General features: G+C 40.6%; 1 protein-coding gene across 4 annotated transcripts in view; it reads left to right on the forward strand.

Moving 5' to 3' along the window:
* The first annotated feature begins 8,971 nt into the window (after positions 1-8,971).
* USH1C (USH1 protein network component harmonin) overlaps positions 8,972-22,113 on the forward strand; it is a 74,315-nt gene continuing 61,173 nt past the window's right edge. For 2 of the 4 annotated variants that reach the window (XM_072985701.2, XM_078383870.1), the window contains exons 1-3: positions 8,983-9,144; positions 17,160-17,227; positions 21,123-21,266. In XM_072985701.2, the coding sequence (XP_072841802.2) occupies positions 9,109-9,144; positions 17,160-17,227; positions 21,123-21,266 (248 nt within the window). In that variant the 5' untranslated portion in view covers positions 8,983-9,108. Of the gene's footprint in view, positions 9,145-17,159; positions 17,228-21,122; positions 21,267-22,113 lie in introns of all 4 variants that reach the window. The other 2 variants (XM_020802950.3, XM_078383871.1) reach the window with 2 other exon arrangements.

Raw genomic sequence — 22,113 nt, forward strand, 5'->3', positions numbered from 1 at the left:
TTGCTTCAGAGCAAATACTACTTAATTAATTTGGAGTCAGACCTGTGTGTCTGAGCAGACACATATAAAATTGTGACTCTTAAAAGGAAATAAATATATTATGCAAAAAAAAAATTTTACATTTGTAGAAACAAAAAAATCTATAAGGATCTGAAATATGCCTTCTAGGGAGTCTTCTGTGTCCTATCTATCACTGTTTCAAAATCATGATTGAATTTGAGTCATTTCAGTTGACAAGACCAGAATATCCACATATGCAACTTGTTATCAATAGTAATATTCTGAATTATAGCTCTGCTGTTATTTTTAAAAGGGTAATTCTTCAAGGTTTCTGTGGCTCTCATTAATTAAATCAGGAAATATCTTTCACTTGTTCCCCCTTCTGCTTGTATTTTGTCTTTCTCATCCTCTTTTTATTTCTGGCCTTCCTTCACGTTTTATAAACTTTCTCTTTTCGTTCTTTACTCCTTTATCTCCTTTCCTTCTTTTCTGATCCTTCCCTCTACCACACACTCACTCTCTGTCTCCCTTCATTCTTTAGTGATCCTCTAACAGAAGGTTTCACCTGCCAAACACCAGGTGAAAAATTGTGTCAGATAAAAAGAGCCTCTTTTTCTGACTGCTTTAGGAAGTCTGTTAACAGTAAGTAATTAAATAGATCCCATTCCTCTCTTTGTAATTAGTCCCAATGTATTATATTTCCAGTTGTAACAAGTGATTCATTTCAGTAAGATGATGATATAGCAATGACGTCTTCGGCTAGCATTCTCTTCTGTAACTACTAAGGGAAAAATCGAAGGAGAAAAGCAGGTGGCTTCTCGTTCACTCCATGGCCAAAGTTTATTTCCTTTCATTTTGATGGAATTTGCACATCGAAATTCCTTTGCCAGGAATTGCTTATATGCATCTCTTTAGGAGTCAATACAGGGCTCTTGTATAATAAATATGCCACAGGATTCTGTGCTGGGTTCTCCCACCCCCCGACACACACACACACCCGTAGCAGGATAACATGGTTACTCCACCCACCTGTGCCATCATCTAACCTCTCCAGCTGAATGTAAGGGGAAAGCCACTGGCCAAAGAAGTAGGGCCATTAATGAGCAGGTAGATTTGGGGGAGGGCGATCACATGTTTCCTGAGGTATGAGATGAATTGACTTAATAATAATCATGTGCTGTCAAGTCAACAGTGACAAGCCTTTTCAGGGTTTTTCAGGCAGAGAATACTAAGTAGTAGTATAATTATTATCAGTCCTGCCCTGGAACTGTGCGGCTTGCTCAAAACCACACAGACTGGCTCTACTCCCAGGAGTCACAGCGGGGAATCAGACTCCCAACCTCAGGTAGAGCAACCACATACCTAAACCACCGAGCTATCCAGCCAACCTTAAACTTAAATTGACATAGAAAAGGACTATTTTCCTGAAACAAACGAGTTACCTGTAGAGGGAAAGCTCGTGTTTTTCTAACATTGATATGTTGGTTGAAAAAAGATTTCTTTGAATAGCGGGAGGTCTGCCACCACCAACCTTAGCAGAAGTGTGTCCTTGGGTTTGTCCTGCCAATAACTATCAGTTCCAGGTTGTTGGTACAGGTTTTCTTTATTTGACTAAATTCTTTCAATAGCAGTTTTCCTTGTCACTACCCTCCTGAGTTTCCCGCAGTTGTCCCTTGGAAACAGTCCGTTCTGCATTGATCTCCATTCCCAGTGAAGTCCCAGCACTAACAGAACAAGTCCAGGGCCATACTTGGAGCTTTTTAATGAGGGTTGCCCAGGACACTCCTGGCAACTTCCTTACAAATTGTAATAATACTTATCTGAGGATTACTTAATTTCCTGCATAATAACAATATCAGAATAGCCCAATAGGTTTCTGACTCTCACTTACATTTTTATAAAAATATTTTACCTTCGACTCAATGAGATTATTCATGCTTAAATCCTATTTACTGGAAAACTCTTGGGTTAATGGGGAAAAAAAACACAGAAATGCAGTTGAGGAAACAGAAGTGTGGGAACTGCAACTGCAATTACGGGCATTGTGACCATCATCCCATGTGAAAGAACTGGGATTTGATCCAGTGGATTTGCCTTGCAGATATAGTCAGCAGAACAAAATATATAGAAAGAAATTAATCTTCATATATAGATCTCTGCTTGTGTGAACAGACTCACTAAGGCGCTTTATTTGCTTAAAAACAACAAGATATATTACCATGCCTGATCATGACAGTTAATGAGACAAATCATGTTCTTAATATTATCAAAAATTACCTGGGCTGCATAATGGGCAGTCCAAACTACAGTACATGCTATAACACTAAACTGTGAAATCCTTTCTGTAGGGAAAGAAAGAACAAGGAAGGAAAGTGGATTTTTAAAAAAGACATAGACAGGATTTCAATCTATGTGTTTGTAGCTTTTAGTAGAAATGCTTCCCCATACTGAACAACCTACAATTATTTCAGACATTTGTCTGAAAAAGTGGACTCGTCCATGAAAGCTCATATTAAAATGTAGCACTTAGACTTTAAGGTGCCCCAGCATTTTTGTCTTCTTTATTTTTTAATTTTTTTTTGTTTTTGCCTGATATTCAAACATTTTGTAACGCACTTCTTGCCTACCTCATTTACAAGGAAGTTTATAGAGTCATAAAATAATAGAGTTAGGCCTATATAATCATTTAGCTTTTTTGTATGTGGTAAATTTCAGCTTTCTTGTTAGTCTGGAAGTACATAAAACTTTCAGAGTAAAGTTTGAGATAACTGCATTTAAGAGAGAAGTGTATTGATATGCTACTTTGATATTTTCCTGTTAATGAACTTACTTGAACCTCAGTGATTGATTCATTGCTTGAGATATCAAAATACTGTAGTTAGGAATTGAAAATAAATCCCAATAGCATCTAAATGCATAGTGTAACCACACTCTATATACTGTGGACAGTTCTGATATTTACCTCTGAAATGGAATATCACATGGCTGGAAATTATGCAAGCAAAATGATGAAGAAGCTGGAATAACTCCTTTATGAAGAGAAATTAGAACACCTGAGTAGTTCGAGTACCTTGGGGGTGTTTAGGTTAGAAAAAATATGAGTAAGGGGAGATAGAAAAGTGTGAAGTTATACATTGTTTGGAGAAAGTGAATAGGGAGAAACCTGGCTTCTTTTGTCAAAATATTGGAACCCAGAGTCATCCAAAGAAGCTGATAGATGGAAGATCCAAGATGGATAAAGGGAAGTTTCACAATGCTGTGTGAAACTGTGGAGTTCAGTGCCATGAGAGGTAGTGGAGGCTAAGGTAAAGGTAAAGGTTCCCCTTGAAAAATTGCAGTTTTTACATGCTTTCAAACTACTAGGTTGGCAGGAGCTGGGACAAGCAACAGGAGCTCACTCCGCCGCATGGATTTGAAGTGCTGGTCTTTCGACCTTGCAACCCAGAGGCTTTATGGTTTAACCCACAGCTCCACCACATCTCCAGTGGTGGCTACCAACCTGGATAAGTTTTTAAAGGATTGGATAAATTCATGGAGGCCAGGGCTCTCAGTGGCTACTAGTCCTCATGGATAACATCATCCCTGTAGTACCAGAGGGAATATGCTTCTGTGTGTCCATTGCTGAGAAGCATGAGCAGGAAGATGCTGTTGTATTCATGTCCTGACTGTAGACCTCTCATAAACAAGTGGTTTGCTCCTGCCTGAACAGAACACTGAACAAGGTAGGCCTTTGGTCCCATTCAGCACAGCTTTTTTAATGTTCTTAAGGGTTAGAAAAAGAAGCAACACTGGCTACAGCTATCTATCCCTATAGAAGTTGTCTTTATTGCTTGGAAGGGTTTGGGATTATTTCTCATATGAGCAGCACATTCACACAATTAACTTTGCTGTCATTAGTTTCAAGGCACAGCAGTACCATTGTCACAGTTTCTGGCATAATATCAAGGTGGTAAGCTCTATAGACAAGGACAGTTATTATTTGATCTCTGTCTGTCTCTCTCTGTCTCTCTCTGTGTGTGATACACACACATGCACACACACGCATACACTTCTATAAATGCTGTTGCTTTTGAATCAGACATTTGCCCTGAAATGTAAGAGACCTAAATAATGATCAAAATCATCAGAACTGAAACAAAACACTCACAGAATCACAGAACTGGAATGTATTCCAGGAGATGCAGGAGATTCACAACCAAAGTGTGCCTGCCAGGTAGCAATACAGCCTCTGATAAAAAAACCCATCAATGAAGAATAATCTGTCATTTTCTGAGGTAATCCATTCTACTGTTGAACAGCTCATACCATCAGGAAGTTCTTCACCATGTCTCACTTAAAAATCTTTCTTGTAATTTTACTCTGTTGTAATATTCATGCTTGGCTATATGTAAGTATTAGTCCCTGGGGTGTTGAGGCTACAGCATCAGATTTCCGCACCTTATTTTATGCCACCTTAAAACAGGAAAGGAGCTTCTGGCAACTCTGTTCCGAATTTTTGGGGTTAGGAGTTCAAAGTGGCAAAAATACACTGCAAGTTTTCAAAATCAACTTTGTTATACAGTATTACATTCTTTGAAAAAATAAAAGTGGTTTTCTGCTAGAGAAGGGTATGCAGCGAATGAAAGTATACTGTATTTTCAGATTTGTAATTTATTCCACCTCAGTATGAACTGGCTGCCTAAAAATCACAAGACAACAATGGCTGAGAAGGGCAGTTATGAAAGAAAGAGAAAATATTCTTAACTATAAAGATGCTATGCTGGAGGCCAAGGCATATGATATGTGAATTACTATGCACAGTGAAAAACATTATTAGGGGCAGTGATTGAAGTTGGTTTGTTTGAAATGTGGCACTGGAGAAGAGCCTACAGATAGCAAGGGCCATGAGAAAGACAAACAAATCCAGCCTGAACTCTCAAGAGAACGTAAAATGACTAAACTGAAGCTGTTGTACTTTAGATGTATCATTCAAAGGACAAGGATTACCGGAAAAGATAGGAATGCTAAGAAAAGTTGAAGGCAGTAAAAAAAATAAGCAAGATCAAACTGGAATGGGATTGACTAAATAAAGGAAGCCACAGCCTTTTGGTTGTTGTGGGTTTTTCGTGCTCTTTGGCCATGTTCTTCCTAACGTTTTGCCAGTCTCTGCGGCCAGCATCTTCCTAAAGAGTGCTACTCCTATCCTCTGAAGATGCCGGCCACAGAGACTGGTGAACCGTTAGGAAGAACAACCTTCAGAACATGGCCAAAGAGCATGAAAAACCCACAACAACCATTAGATCCTGGCCGTGAAAGCCTTTGCGAATTCCACAGCCTTTTTTCTGCAAGACCTGAAGAGGGTTGTGAGTGACAGGACCTTTGGAAGGCCATTAATTTTGAGTATTTCAGTAAGTTAGACATGACTTGATTGTACATAACAACAGTATGACCCTGACTTTGGAGCTTATGAGAAACGTGCCTTGATCTCTGTTGTGTTTTATCTGTGAATCCATACTAGTTGGTGGAGTATTAGATTGGCATGTTTCTCCCATTACAAAGAGGTGCATTTTATCACCACATTGGTTTGACTTATTAAGAAGGATATCAGTTTCTTTCTGTTTTTATCCCAGTCTTCAAATGGATAGTTTTGGCATTTAAATACTCAGGGACTATACCTTGAGTGGCATATCAATTCATTATTTGTACATTCCACCTTATAAACCTCTGTTTGCTCTGTGGTTTGTAATTGTGTTGCCTTTCAGAATCCTGGAAACGGATACCACACCATTTTTCAGCTGGTGTGCTTGGTATGTTAATCCTATAATATCTTTTTGTGAATAGTCATTTTACTTATTCATTTAAATATTTTAAATCCATTCTCTCTCTTTATGGATTCCCAGAGCCATGGATAAGAATGCAATAAAATTATCCTACAGGTACAATAAAAAGCAACACACTGACATCCTTGTTCTTCTGATCATTGCAGTATTATTACTGTTACCATCGTCAAAATAAGAAAAGCAGACATATCAAGTGAGCCAATTAAAATGCTGGAGCAAGCAAAAAGAGTTTGAGCTTGTACCAAGATGCATGCAATGTCGGCACCCCTTCACACCTCCATGGGAAAGATATTCAACCATCAGGATAACACATCATAGAAGACTCTCCCTTGTACAGTTATTAGATCAGGTCAAAGCTCATCTACACCAGCATTTTTTCTCCCAGTGCAACTCGATGATTTGAAGACCTCAAGCAGCACATGTGTGCATTTTTGTTCGTGTTCCCCTTATACTGTGGAGTCATACATACTGTATATCTAATATGAATGATGGCTTTATCCTCCTTGAATTTGTTGACTCCACGTTTGTTCATTCCAAACTGATTGCTATTATGTCTTGCAGTTGCAAATGCTACGATTCAACTACATTGTGTGTGAAAGAGTAGTTTCTTCATTCAGTGTAATTGTACGACCCCCAACATTCAGTAATATCCATCTTCTTACCATACTGTACATACTTTTGTACTTTTCTATTATGTATCTTCCATTACTTGTGTTTTTTTTTTCCTCCTAGGGGAGTTCCTTCTGCTCTTTGATCATTTTGGATGCCACATGTAATACAGTATTTGGGGAACAGAATACTCATGATTTTAAAATATGGACAGGCTGGATACAGGGACAAGAGCTCCTGTAGATATTTGACTCCCAGACTTGGGACGTTAACACTATGCACTACCACCTTGAATGAGATTTGGCAGCAAACAGGCTGCTAGTGGTGTGGCTATTGACAGTCCTACACAGGACAAGGAGACAGTCTCTATGCCAGGGGCCTAGATGGCAAATGCCAGCCTCTCTACAGATTCAAAAGGTGCTTCATGGGCTGCATTGCAAATTTGAAGAAAGACAAATACATGGGTAAAGCCAGGATGGGCAAAGTTCTTCCCATACCTTGAACATTTTTGGCCCTCTTGGGGATTGCAGGGTTGTTGTTTTTTTGGCATATTTGGGCCCTCGGCACACCTCTGTTTTTCCATTTTTCCCCCTTTTTAATTGGCAACCCAAAGGTGTGAGGAGACTATTTCAACTTGGAAATAGGTAACTATTCCATATTGTCAAGTCAATTTTTGTTGAAGACAACCCTTCGGAGGGGGGCTGGTTCAAAGTATAGAGTATTCAGAAGTGATTTACCATTCCCTTCTTCTATTGGAGGTTTTGCAGAGTAAATTACTGAGACTGTAATGAGAAAGAAGTGGGATCTTTGGGAAATTGAAGCTATTCTCCTCTGTGAATCTTTGTACTTCTATTGCATCGCTAAAAGGAATTTAATCAGAAATTCAAAATTCTGCAACATCTTCTGGGGGGCTCTCTGGGGCTCCCTGTTCTAAATTTAAAAATATATTATGGGAGTGAGTGGTGCACAGGAACAAGTATGGCCCTCCAAGGTCTACCCATGGATGTGTGAGACCATCAGACCTCTGGAAGTTATCTATCCCTTAGTTTAAAGAATGCAACCATACAACTGTTTAAATACAGTACAGTGGGGTCTTGACTTAAGAACGGCTCGAGTTAAGAACATTTTGACTTAAGAACCGCTCTCATAGGAAAATATTGACTTGACTTAAGTACTTAGATTTGAGTTAAGAACTGAAAAAAACCCACGTGGGAGGCAGGGAAAGTGCAAAATTTGAACTTTCAGTTAACTGTTGGCCAGTGAAAAGGGTGCCTGTCTGCTTCCTCACTCCTCCCAGCGTTTAGAGAGTGGATTGGGAGACAGTCTTCAGACTGCCTGGTACTGTCCTGCCTGGACTGTATTTTCCCTGCCTTCCCTGAACCTTTCTTGACCTAAGAAAAAAAGAAACAAAATATGCCCCTCTAGTGGTCGAAGGCAGAATAGCAGCTTCCCATTAGTTTCTACGGACGGAAAAGAGCAGATACGGATCAAATGGTTCTCAATGCATTCCTATGGGAAATGCAGATTTGACCTGAGAACTTTTTGACTTGAGAACCGCCTTCCAATACGGATTAAGTTCTCAAGTCAAGACCCCACTGTAATTGTCATGAAGAATATGCAGGCCACTGACCTCAAGACAATATTGCTGAGAGCAAGTGGCTAGCATCGTACTGGCAGTTTACACTTACATCAGGGAAAATGCCTAAGTCTTGGGAGTAAATGGCTCCTCATTTACAAGGTTGCCTTCTTGCACATGCATCCAATTTGCTGCCAAAATTTACGCAACCTCCCTTAAACAAACTGAAATCAACCACAGGATTTTGGCCAGTGTCTTAAAATGATGATTCAGAATGCGAGATCTCTCCTTCATGGGTCTGTACAGAGGGGGTGCAGGCAGAAGCTGAAACGTCCCCTGGCATGGGGTAGGAATGCTGGAAATCACCTCAGACGATGCCTAATTCATTTTCAGCCGGATTCACTTAAGAAGTGTCTTCTACATCGGATCGTTTCTCTGGAAAGACAGATTTATTTATATTTAGAATGTGATGAGTTTATTCCATCTGTATGTAGCCAGGAAATCTTAATGAAATAAAGAAAACCTAGGGGTAGGATCAAACGGTCTCATATGTTCACCCCTCGGCACTGGAATAAGGATCCCATTTGCCTCATAAGAGTTTCTCGATCCCTTACAAAACAAGAGTATATCTATTAGGAAGAGAACCTGTACAGTCAAGACTAATTGAACTAAACTAAGCTCTTGTGCAATATATCTCGTGGAAATCATAGAGAATTAAAAGCGCTTGATTATGCACAGTTTTGCTGAACGCGTTTTAAAGAGTGCGTATGGAAACCAATATTATATTGGCTGTCATATTACAGGTATATATAATATAGGACTTCGGCAAGGTAATGTCAAAGCGGGCCACGCAAAGAGCGACGCTCCTCCCTTCCGCCAGGCTTGTCCGCCTGCCCCCCCCCTCCGCCCCCCCTCCCGCCGGTGACAACCGCTTTGCCGTCCTCCGGCGCCGAGGCTGCGCCGCGCCCCCTAGCGTCGCTTCCGAGGCCTGCGTTCCAACCGGTGCGCAGCCCGGGAGACCAAGGTGGAAACCAGCATCCGCGCCTGGAGCGCGTCCCGAGAGAAGCTTCCCCGGCGAGAGAAGGTCGCTCTCCCTTGATTGCCATGGAGCGCAAAGTGGCCCGAGAGTTCCGGCACAAGGTAAGCGAGACCCGCGCCGCCGCCGGCCCCGCTCGCTCCCTTGGCGGGCTTCGGGGCTCGCCGGCAACTTTCTGCCCTGAGTTGGCCCTCTCGCCGCCGCCGCCGCCGCCATGGAAGAGGGGAGGGTGGCCTTTTGCTGGGACTATGGACTCTCGGTATCAATTAACTCGGACCTGGCGGGTGGCGGGAGGGGGGCGAGGAAAGAGGTGGCTGAGGCGCTTCTTTCAGCAGAACAAAGGGTTGTGTTTTTTTTTTCCCCAGCCTCCCAGGGGCCCGAGGTGTGGGGGATTAGGATAAAATCCTTGCGGGAGGAAGGGACTTGCCCAGCCTGCGACGGACGACTCTGAATATCCGTGCGTGACGAACGGGGTGGCTCTTGTCCTCGGTCGTCTTCATCCCACCCCCCCAGCTGGATCAGGCTTCCAGAGGGCAGAGTCGAGTTCAAGTCAGGAGCTGTTCCCTGGCTTAATTTTCTAGAAAACCTTCTCGTTGTTGTTAATAATAATAATAATAATAATAATAATAATAATAATAATAATAATAATAATAATAATAATAATAATAATGATGATGATGATGATGATGATGATGATGATGATGATGATGATGATGATGATGATGATGATGTTACTCTTTGTCATCAGGCTTGTTTTCACGCACATGAAAACTGCAACGTTTCAAAAAGTTTTCTTTCTTCCATTCCTTCTTTTTTGTTGCTTTTTACACGCTTCTTTGTCAACGACCAAGAGAATTGGCAGGGCTACTTGTATTGCATAATAGCTCTTTTGTTTTGGCCCCTTTAAAAAAAAACGAATTCAGGAATTGGATGCCAGCTTTTGGGGGGGGTTACCCCCAAAGTATACTCACACAGAACAGATCACTGAAGACGTAGTGGTGTGAGACTTTGTAAATGTAAATCCCTAGATAAACTCCATTGATTCAGTGGGTCTACTCATTGGACTTAGATCATGGTGTACAGTAGGTGTGTGAAGAAACGGGAAATGAACAATACACTTTCATTCAAATTTCATAGTTAAAACTAAAACAACACTGGTCTGAATGCTTCCACTGGTCTGGAAACCCCTTAAGGGTTTTCCACAGAAGGTTGCACTATATAACTGCTTAATACCGTATATCAACCTCATCTAGTAGCTCTGTTTGGATTTTAATACGTGAACAGACATTAAATCCATGAATATAACACTCTTGTCTTGGTTACTTTGTTATTGGTTACTTTCCTTATTCTCATTTTAAGCTTCATGGCCTATTGTTTGAACTGAATTTATGTGGCACAATTCCCAGTAATATTTCTTCTTGTTCTCTGCTGTTTGATAACATATTGTTCATTAAAAAAAAAAAGCACTGGAAAGTTACAATTTCTTTTAATTGAGTCACTTCCTGGTGTCTAGGATTCCTGCTCTACATAATGCAACAGACCTTGCTCTGGTTTTTATAGCTGAGTAGAAAAACTGCTTAATAAAATATTTATTATTTTTTCCTTAAATATTATTTTAAAAGTACATATCAAAATTTCTCCACCATTTGAATTTTTTAAAAAAGAGTCGACCTCCTTGTATCACCGCTGCTATTACTCACATAACCCTGGGTAGGGCAGAGTAGATACAATGCTATCAAGTGTATCTAACATTATATTTATGGTCTTGTACCTTGTACTTGTACCTTGTATGCTGATAACATTCATGTGTAGTTCTGTAGACAATCATACTTGCTTATTTAAATACCTCTTCTCACAACCGTACCAATAAATGAATAAAGATGGCACCCCTTAGAAACAAACTATAGGATTCATCTATTTTTTTAAAAAAAAATTGCTTTTTAACCATGAGGTACTCAGAACAGACTAATGGTAATCATGGTAAATATAAGACTTGGCTACACAGTTCAGTTAGACCTGGCTGAATCAGGCTAAATAGGGTTGCTTGAGGTCTGTTATGCCATTTGGTGTGATCCTTGCATCTCCATGGCATAGGAACCTCAAGTAACCCGACTTGCCTCACCTCGCTTCAGAAAACGAAAAAAAAAAAATTATCCTTGTCCTTTCCTCACTCCTCTTCATTCTGGGAGTACGTTTTCATTCCCCCCCCCTAAAATGTATAGTGCATCAGAGCTGTCCTAAAAGGATTTAAAAAGAAGAAGAAGAAGCTTTTGCTTTCTTCCTCTGCCCCTCTATGAAGGAGCAGTGGATGTTTTGATTTCCTAGTAATTGTCTTCTTAGCCCATTTAATGATATTGGGAAATTAAAAGAGGAAGAGAAATTTAAATGAGCGAACTCTGCTTTGGTTCTACCCAGTGATCACACATACTAGAAGCAAACCAACATGGAATGATCCTACCCAGACTTAAAAAACAGTACCCCCTGACTAATGGTAATCATGTCAGGTGCAGGTAAGAATGTTCTGGGGACAGGCTGGTTCATGCTGGCAGTTGCATCATCTGGTTGCTGGCAAAAGGAGTGAGCTCACTTGTGGCCACAGTGGACCAAACAGCAGGACAAAAACCCATGAAGTCACCCCATAGTTACTGAATTGATAATGTACCCTCTTCTCTCCCTGTATATTTAAAGCAAGAGCATATTGGCACATCTTAGAAGTTTTGTGTGAATGTTCAGACTAAAGAGTTATTTAGCCAGTGGGTTACATCAAGTTTTTACTCTGCTAAAGTGGAAGCATCCGGCTCAGAACATTCCTGCTGGCTAGTTCCCTAGAAATCCCCAGTGCCCCCAAACCTTCTAGAAAAGGTTTTTGGAGGATGTGGGAGCTACAGGGTGAGTGTAAACTCAGAGAAGATCACCACCTTTCCCCTTCAGCGTTGGTTTCCTCCTGAAGAGAAGCACCCTTTCCATCTGTGGGAGAGTTTTGCTAGAACTAACTGCTGCCTTTGATAACAAATGCATGATATCTTTAATTAATGTTATTTTATGGGAGTCGATCAGACCCCATTTTCATGGCATTCTCACAGCTTAAAACCTGATACAACAAGAACAAAACAAATCAAATCATCCTGCAATCAGATTTTTGAGCTGTTAGCTAACCCAGCTTCTAAAATATACCAACTGGAGCCCTAAAATTTAAACCAGTTCATTCAAATGAATGAGATTAACAGGTCTAGGCTAGCTGTGTGTTTCCAGTGGATCTGCATAAATATAGTTATTAGGCCTGGAAACTACACAGGCTGGGAACCTCACTTCCCTTTCATCAAAAAAGTTTTCTCTTTCCTCTGTAACCCCCTGCATCCCCTCCATCTGCTTCCAGGGGTTGGTGGATCCTTGGGAATGGTATAATAGAGTATCGTGTGAGGACCTGCAGACTGAGGAGAAGTTGTCAGAAAGGGGATTCTTACAGGAATAGACGAATGCAAGCCATACACTTCAAAATCTAGTCTTTGTTATTTATGTTCTTATAAACATAAACTGCTGCTGCTGCTGAGAAGGCCAAGTGATGTCTTAGAGGACATTACCACACTGTTTATAATCCTTCTAGATTTAATTATCTCTTTACTTTCTCATTCAGAAGCCCTTAATAAATCTTCTGTTTGTTTACTTACGGGGATCTCAGCTTTTCCATGTCTGCCTGATTCTACTTAGGGTGACTGAGTCTGACTACTTGCTTCTGTGTCGTTTTGTTAGATCTAAAATGAAACAATACAGAAATGGTTGAACATTGAGGGAGTGCTTGCATTGTGAATCATCTATCTTTCATATTGTCTGATGCTGTTTTGCGTTGCTTACTGCACTATACATTTCTATAGTAAAATATATTAGCAATGTTACTCATCTCCTGCGAAACCTGCAAAGAATCTTGTAGTACTTTAAGGACTAGCATGTTATATTTAGCATAATGCTTTAGAGAACTGTAGCCCTTTTCATCAGATATATACTTTTTCATGAATTTTTTAGAGGATTAGCAGTACTTGTGTACTGCACAAAAACAGCAGAGTCCTGAGGCACCTTAAAGGCTAATATGTGGCATAAATGTTGATGGGAATGCTGTCCATTTCTTCTAATATATACTTGTTATTGTTGTTGTTGTATAAGATATCAAATGCATTGTGTATTTAAAACAAACATTAGAGCGAAAAATTCCAAAACGTTCAACCGTGTGCTAATTATTTGCCGAAGTGGACATCTGAAATCTGCACAGCAGTATGTCTATACTTTTTAAAAGACCTTTAAACATTCCACTTAACATTTCAAATTGTCACTCAGTGCTCAGAAAGATATTATTGAATGAAATCAGTTACTGTTCCAATTGCCATTTGTTGCCATTATAAATGCTATATTTAAAAAGCATATTAATGTTTCTCAAGAAAACTAAACTTGTTATGTTTATTTATCATTTTGAAAACACACACATCTGGATATTTCATTTTAGCATCATGAGGCACAGGACAAGCCCAGCCTTGAAAAACCATGTGATGTTCCTCCTGTACCACTTAGTTTGGCAACAATTCTCTGATTACAGAGGTAACTTAAATGTTACAGGTATACCACAAAGGAGAGAAATTTTCACTTTTTAAAGTTGCAGTGAGTCTGCTATGCTGTATGCTACAAAAGTGGATCTAGCAATGCCATGTTTTCTACAGCTCAGAAGCTGCTAGATCTCCTATCTCAAAAAATCTACTGCAATAATGTATCAATAAGTCCTGCTCTGCCAAAAAAAATCATTCAAATCCCTTTTTGAGAAGGGAATCAATGTCTTCTTGCCTTTTCACTCAAATGCAGTATGATGCACATTGAAGTATCCTGTATAAATACTGTACATAGGCATCCATGAAGATAGTTTGTTTGCCTTATTTTTTCAGAGTAGGAACTGAGCCCCGTAGCACAGTGGTTAAACTGCTGTACTGCAACCAAAACTGCTCATGACCTGGGGTTCAATCCCAGGTAGCCAGCTCAAGGTTGACTCAGCCTTCTATCCTTCCGAGGTTGGTAAAATGAGTACCCAGCTTGCTGGGGGGGGGGGGGGGACAATGTGAAGCCTGCATAATTAACTTGTAAACTGCCCAGAGAGTGCTTGAAGCGCTATGGGGCAGTATATTATCAGCATGCTTTGCTTTTTTGCTTTGAGCATACGGGAACTAGTAGTGTGCATTTGGCTGTGGAGATTGGAGGCATAGTTTACAAGTTCATTTCTGTCTGAATAGATGAAGGGGAATTGGGCTTATTTAGGGACTGACTCTTCTGTCTAGAGAAACCATTTTTCCCTCTTATGATTTGTAGGGAAGATTTAAATTGGGGGGGGGGATTCAGTGCAGGGGAGAGATTGGACCCCCTTCCTTTCCTGCTATGCCATGGCCCCAGTCAAAACCACTTAACATGGAAGTTTAAAGACTTTAGATAGGCACCAACCTTAAAGGGGAAACCCTTCATGCCATCCTGTGCTATTCTGTACCCCTTAGCATAGTTTGGGATCTCTAGAACAGAATCTGGGGTCAAGATCATTGAGCACCCAACTTTCTGTCTGTGAGTTCATGGTGTAAACTAAGTCAGAAGGATGGCATGTCAGGTCACAACATTCCCTCAGCACAGGGCTGGCTCTACCGTTTGGCAGTGTGAGGAAGTTCTGTGAACAGGAGATGGTAGGAGATGATGGTAGTTCTTCATCCTGAGCTCTCCAGGTGTTCTGCTTGTTTGGAGAGCACATGGCTTGTTATAAAATTCTTTTTTTAAAAAAAATGTAGCCTGCTGCTTCAGGTGTTGTGGAAAACTCTGTCCCATCAATTGCCAGTCCAGCCAGTCCAGGCATACAAAGCTCTGCCAGAAATGATCACAGCGTTCTTGCCTCTTGCGCCTTTGGCAGCTGTGGAAGAAGAGAAGAAGTAAGAAAGAACCAGGAATTCCTTGGGTGGGAATGGCATTTGGCTACAACGTTACAAGTCATGGCCTAGGTAGAACTTGGTTCTGTGGGCGTGATCATCAGTCAGTGTGCCTGCTAATTAATGCCCTTCCCAGGCTGACTCTCAGGAGAATCTGTTGAGTAGGGATGTCAGTTTCCCACCACAGTGGGGCTCCCTGCATAGATCCGTCCCACCATCTCTGAATGAGTCAGGCTCCAATCTGTCCCTGAGCTGAGCCCAGAGACCTCAGTCCTAGAGTCGGTCACTTATGGGGACCCGCTCCTGCTTTGAGAGGCTTCCCCGGAAAAGGATCCGGCCCATTGCCGCAACACCTTGTGCAAAATGCTGTGAGTTTTAAAAGATGCATGAAGTACCTGGACAGCGACATTGCCATCAGGGAGGCAAAAACACCCAAACAAACAGCGACCATTGCCTGCCAGTAAAAAACCTACCCAACCCTGCTAACTAGTGACTAAGTTCAGTCCACAGCAGTGCCATCCCCTGTCAGGGGGAGTGAATAGCCAAATGGTCTCAGTGCAGAGTCGCCACCTTGCGTTGTTTTGGAGACCTCCCAAAGAGAAAACGGCTCCCTCTCTCGGCCGACTTGTGTCCCTCCCAGCACCCAAATTGATTCTGGACTTTGAGAAGTTTATGAAAGCCTACGTTAAAGCCAAGATGATAAACAGTAATAAATCTGAGGGGAACTTTTCCTTATTATTATTATTTTTTTAAAAAATCGTAACAACATCAAAAACAATGAAAAATAAGGAGATGCCTCAAACACAAGTCTGGTGTGTTTGGGAGAGGCCTTTGCCTGAGATCCTGAATTTGGAAGCAAATCCTCAAATGCAAATGGTGCACAAATCTGAGAAATGGGTTGGAAAAAACACTGTGCACAATGCATTTCATCTGAGACAATATGGTTATAAAAGAACCAAGGCAATAATCAGACTACCAGACGGCCCAGAGTGGTCTGGTAGTCCAGATAGGTGGGGTACAAATCAAATTAATAATAATAATAATAATAATAATAATAATAATAATAATAATAATAATAATAATAATAATAATAATAATAATAATAATAATAATAATGATGATGATGATGATGATGATGATGATGATGATGATGATGATGATGATGATGATGATGATGATGATGTCTTTATCACTACAAAGCACTGGGTGCGTTGAATCTCCTTAACCCTTTCTTCCCATTAATGCTTTGTCTTACTGTATGGCTTCCAGAGTGATGGTGCTGCCCCTTCCTTTTTCTGTTCGAAGAGGGCAACCAAATTCTGGACAGGACTGATGAATGATCAGACTTGGTTTGAGAAGAGTTACTGGCCAGTCCAGCTGAGTGTGTCTGTCTGTCTGTGTGTGGATTCTGGGAGCTGTAGTCCAAAACAAAACTCACTAATGTTTGTCATCTCTGTTCTCTGTAAGGCAGTCTCATACGTTCTTCGGACAATCGGCTTTGAAATATGTAATCTCTCTCCTGCCAAAACAAGCATTTCTAATTATTGACACACAGGCAAGACCCATAAAGTGCTACGTGATATATGCAGGCTCTGTACTTTTATTTATTTATTTTGGAATAGTTAGCAAAGTGGAAGTCTTGCAATATGATACTAGTTTAAATGGGCATGCTGTGACAGAAGTGCAGAAAGAATAATAGCCTAGCAGCAAGCTCTGTCAAGATATCAGAGCCAAGACAGCTAATCTTGTTTCCCTCACCACGGCATTAGAAGGATGCTGATATTTCTAATTTAGAGCCTTTGAACCCACGTTAAAGTTGAGTTGGGTCCAGTCAATTCCAATTGCCCAGCCATGTGCTACATTAGTGAATGGCCAAAAAGATTTCTTAAAGTATTTATTCAACAATTTAGTCATTATCAGGTAAGCAAATCATACAGTACTATGGTGTGTTGTATGACTGTGTGAAATGACTGCTTTCTGGCATGGTCATAAATTCATTAGATATAAAAGGAAAGAGGAATGTTTTTGTTTTTCAAGTTTTCAAAAGAAACTTCTTAGAATCTCTCCCCCCCCCCCCAATTGCCCTTGTTTGTTAATGAGAAGGGGAAATCTTCATCATTCTTGATTTGTGGTTGAAGTATTAATAATGCTGTTATTCTATTCTATTTATTTTAAAACAGGTCGACCTACTAATTGATAATGAGGCAGAGAAAGATTATCTATATGATGTACTGCGAATGTATCATGAGTAAGTTCCTACTTCATATTTATGTTTGTTATCCTCCTGAGGGCAAAATAGCATTTTGGTGAAAGACATAGATAATCTTCTCTTTCTCTCTCTCTCTCTCTCTCAGTGTTAATTCATAGAAGGTTTGTGATGTCTTTGCGTGGAACTGGTTCAGGGATTTAATGCATAATAAACAAGTTAGTTTATCATGTTTCTGCTTTTTCCTAAAGATTTTACTTCAAGCTGTCCAAAAGCAGCATAGTTAAATAGGGCCATAAATTATCTTTTGAAAATAGTTGGCTTCAGGAAACAAGAATGCACGTGCTCATTTGGATGCGTTGATAATATCTTCTCCTTGTGGATTTTACTGTGTTAACTTGACAGTCTTCAGGAGATCTGTTCACATTTGAAAGCATAATGGTTTTAGCACAGAGATCATCTGAAAAATCTGTCACACATCAAATTAACACTTTGATTGTGGCACAGGTTTTCATCAGGTACATGGAATCCTAGCTTAAATTGATAGAGGATGAAAAGAGTTTTCAAGGATGTTAGCAGTGAGGACTAAAGGAAACGAAATGCATTACATATTGACTGCAACAATTATGTTAACATTTAAACGTATGTAACATAATTACACTGGCCATGTTGGCAAGCAGTGTTGAAAAGCATACTTTCCTTGATGAACTTCTGATTAATTAGTAAAGATTTATTAACTTGAGTACAGCTGTTTTGCATTTTACTGCAATGGACTAACACAGCCAGTGCCTTGGAAAGAAAATTTATGTTATGACTTTCTGTTCTGTGTGATTTCTTTTAATGAAACAATATTAAGAAGATATGACTGTGTATTTTGTCAATATTTATAAATATTTGTATCATCAGCTACATTTCTGTATTTTTCCTATACACAGCACTAACTGAAACAGATCCTGGTCCATATTATTGTTGTGAGAGGAGAGTATTTTTCCACTCTCCATAGGCGAGTAGTTCTGGTGGTTATAGTTTCTAGATATAGCTTAATTAATAGCTGCTCAGTGAAGTGAAATGTAGACCTTTTCAAGTTTCCATGTGGCCTTTGTGTTAAGCTATAGTTTTGTATGACTTGGGCTACAAACCTGATTTGGTTTCACTGTGGGCTGTCTAATTGCTTCTTCATTCATAAAGCACTGCCATCAGCTTGTGAAATCAGGAAGAATTCAGTGCTGTTAATTATTTAGAACTTTGTTATAGTGGCAAACCTAACAGATATCTCAAATATCTTTGCCCACCCTCCAACAAAAGCTGGGAAAGGGTGCTAATATGTAAATAAAATTTATAATACTATTTAAAAATTGCATATTATTTTTGTGAACCACAAATTTTAGCTAAAATCACTCTGTGGCTTAAATCTCCTTTTCCCAAATAATTATTATATACTATTTGGATATTGAATAATGTATCATACACATTGCTAATGCTTTTTGTGTCATTATTGGTATAAAAATAGAATCTAACTATGTTGATTGGATTCTGTATTAATGTTTGCTTCACACAGTGCTATGTTATAGCTAAACCAGTTTCTCCGTCTCTATGGTGTCTATAAACATACAGTCCCTGGGGCCCATATGCCACCTCCATTCTTATGCCTCCAAATGACTCTCACAACATCCCTTCATCTGAAATATTTTAAAAACATTTGGAAAAAGTGGGTCAAAGTGGGTTCTGTAGGGCCAGCGGGGGATTATAATTGTGCCATGTGTTGAAGATCCCGAGGTTCCCAAACACCCCAACATTTAAAAAAAGGGTTTTAATTGTTTTGCTCACTAGAGGATACCAGCTCCCCTACCCCCGGACCATGTCCTTGAAGTGAAGTTGTCAGAAGAAAGGATTAACATGTAGCAATACATCCTTATACTAGAAAATTCCATACTCAAAATATATTTGGGACTTCTAAAAGAATGTTAAATAAATACAACTTTTTTTATTCAACCTAGCAGCCAAAAGTAGATACAACCAGTGTTAGAAAGAATATGTCATCCACGTTTGATTTTTCATTCACAGTTGATTTTTGAAAATGTTAATATTTGATTCTGTGTATTCTTGAAGGCTTTCATGGCCGGGATCTGATGGTTGTTGTAGGTTTTTCAGACTGTTTGGCAATGTTCTGAAGATTGTTCTTCCTTTCACCAGTCTCTGTGGCCGGCATCTTCAGAGGACAGGAGTGAGAACTCTGTCTCTGCTCTGATGCAGTTTTGTGGGATAGTTGAATATTTATAGCTGTGGGATCAGCTTTTGTCCTTTTGAGGAGATTGGGTGATTATGGTGATCAGCGTGTATTTTGTTGTGGGTGTTTTGTTGTGATAAGGGGGAGAGATGATCTGTCACTGTGATTAATGGGTGTCGTTAGCTGGTCTTTTGTGTGCAGTGATCACCGGTCCTTGTGGCTGGGTAGAGTTCATTTTGCAACAGATGTTACAGTCAGCAAAGGACAAAAGGGACCCCCTCACCACTGCAGGAATATACCCGATACCTTGCAGTTGTAGCCAAGTATATATTGGAACCACAAAATGCAGCATCCACGCCAGAATCAAAGAATGTGAGAGACACTGCAGACTAAAACAACCAGAAAAAGCAGCAGTTAGCTGAACATGCCCTAAAACAAGCTGGACATGAAAATCTATTTCAAAAACAGACGTACTGGACAACACCAGCAATCATTATGTTAGATTGTACAGTGGTGCCTCGCTTAACGAGCGCACCGTATAACGAAGAATCCGTATAGCGATCCCTTTTTGGGGATCGCTATACGGAGCTGCCCCAATCGCCGCACTCGCTTTGCGACGATTGGGGGCGTCTGGCGGCCATTTTGGAGCCGCCGAACAGCTGTTCGGCGGCTCCAAAATGGCCGCCGGATGACCCGAAATGGCCCCCCATCAGTGTTTTCGCGCCCTCCCCTTGCTTACCGAGGTCGCGAAAACGCTGCGGGGGGCCATTTCGGGTCGTCCGCGGCCATTAAAATGGCTGCGGACGACCCGAAATGCCCCCCCGCAGCATTTTCACGACCTCAGTAAGCAAGGGGAGGGCGCGAAAACACTGATAGGGGGCCATTTCGGGTCATCCGGCGGCCATTTTGGAGCCGCCGAACAGCTGATCGGCGGCTCCAAAATGGCCACCGGACCGCGAAAACATCGCTGGAGGGGTAAGTTTTGGTGCCTATTGGAACGCATTAAACTAAGTTTAATGCGTTCCAATAGGCTTTTCCTGCCCCGTACAGCGTTGTTTTCGCATAGCGAAGGTTAATCCGGAACGGATTAACCTCGCTATGCGGGGCACCACTGTACAGGGAATCCATTGAAATCCGCAAACAGCAGCAGAGCTTCAACAAAAAAAGAAGAAAGTTTAAAACTCAACAAAGCCTGGCTCCCAGCACTGAAAAATACACCCTTCAAAATGTCAGTGAACTCTACCCAGCCACAAGGATCGGTGATCACTGCACACAAAAGACCAGCTAAGGACACCCATCAATCACAGTGACAGATGATTTCTCCCCCTTATCATAACAATACACCCACAACAAAAACATGCTGATCTCCTGAAAAGGATAAAAGCTGTTCCCACAGCTATAAATACTCAATTATCCCACAAAACCGCATCAGAGCACAGAGTTCTGACTCCTGTCCTCTGAAGATCCGGGCCACAGAGACTGGTGAAACATTAGGAAGAACAACATTCAGAACACGGCCAAACGGCTCAAAAAACCTACAACAACTATTTAATTTTGTTTTAAGTCTTTAAAGTGCATATTTAGGTGATGATAAAAATATTTTGAGGGGAAATTTTAATTTGTCATGACTAAAAAACAGAGAACATACAGAATGCATAAAGAGCATTTAACTGTACATTTCCATTATAACTCTTCAACTTCATTTTTCAGATCCATGAATCTCCCAGTGTTGGTAGGAGATCTGAAGTATGTAATTAATGAACCCAGTCGCCTACCATTATTTGAGGCTATCCGTCCTCTTATCCCATTAAAACATCAAGTGGAATATGATCAGTTGACACCCAAACGATCTAGGTGGGTTTGAAGAGTATTCCTGCCTGTTTATTGGCCCTTTTTTAAGCATCTGTACTATTTTACTAAAAAAGTGTTGCTTATGTACCACCCAATAGCGCTTAAAACACTCACTGAGCGGTTTACAGCTAATTATGCAAGCTACACATTGCTACCCCCCTCCACAGCAAGCCGGGTACTCAGTTTACCGACCTCTTAAGGATGGCTGGCTGAGTGAACCTTGAGCCAGCTACCTGGGATTGAACCTAGATTGTGAGCAGAATTTTGGCTGCATTACTGCAGTTTAATCGCTGTGCAACAAGGCTCTTTTATGAAAACCTTCATAATCACACATAGAAATACTGAACTAAACTGAGAGTTAAGCCCTCACCTAATCTCAAGGTGCATTTCTGTACTTTTCAGGTGACCAATCGTTCCTCTTTCCTTCCACTTTCTCTTTGATAGTCAGTGGGACACAGAAAACAACTATCACTTTGAGCCCACAATGGTGGCTATTAAAGAGTGAACAGTTTGTGCCTCTGCATTTGGAAGAGGTTTTTGATGGTTAACGACAATCCTTACCAGAAGAGGCACCACTGAGAAGATTAAGAATCTACAGAAATGTTTTCCGTTGACACAAATCTCATATGCCAGCAGAAATGTTCTTGTGTTGGCAGAGCCTCCATTCAGCTGACTGATATGCCAGCAGAATGATCTGCAAGTAACATTGTTCTGCTGATTAAGATCTGTCAACAGAAGAGCTAAAAAAAGAGAAAGAGAGAGAGATAGGCTGAGAAGGGTTGGAAGAAGAGAAGAGTTGTGTCGAATACAAACCTCCTCCAGCCCAGAGACCTACTATGTTAGCATAAAG

Source organism: Pogona vitticeps, chromosome 1 (assembly GCF_051106095.1).
Source record: "Pogona vitticeps strain Pit_001003342236 chromosome 1, PviZW2.1, whole genome shotgun sequence".
Classification (NCBI taxonomy): Eukaryota; Metazoa; Chordata; class Lepidosauria; order Squamata; family Agamidae; genus Pogona; species Pogona vitticeps.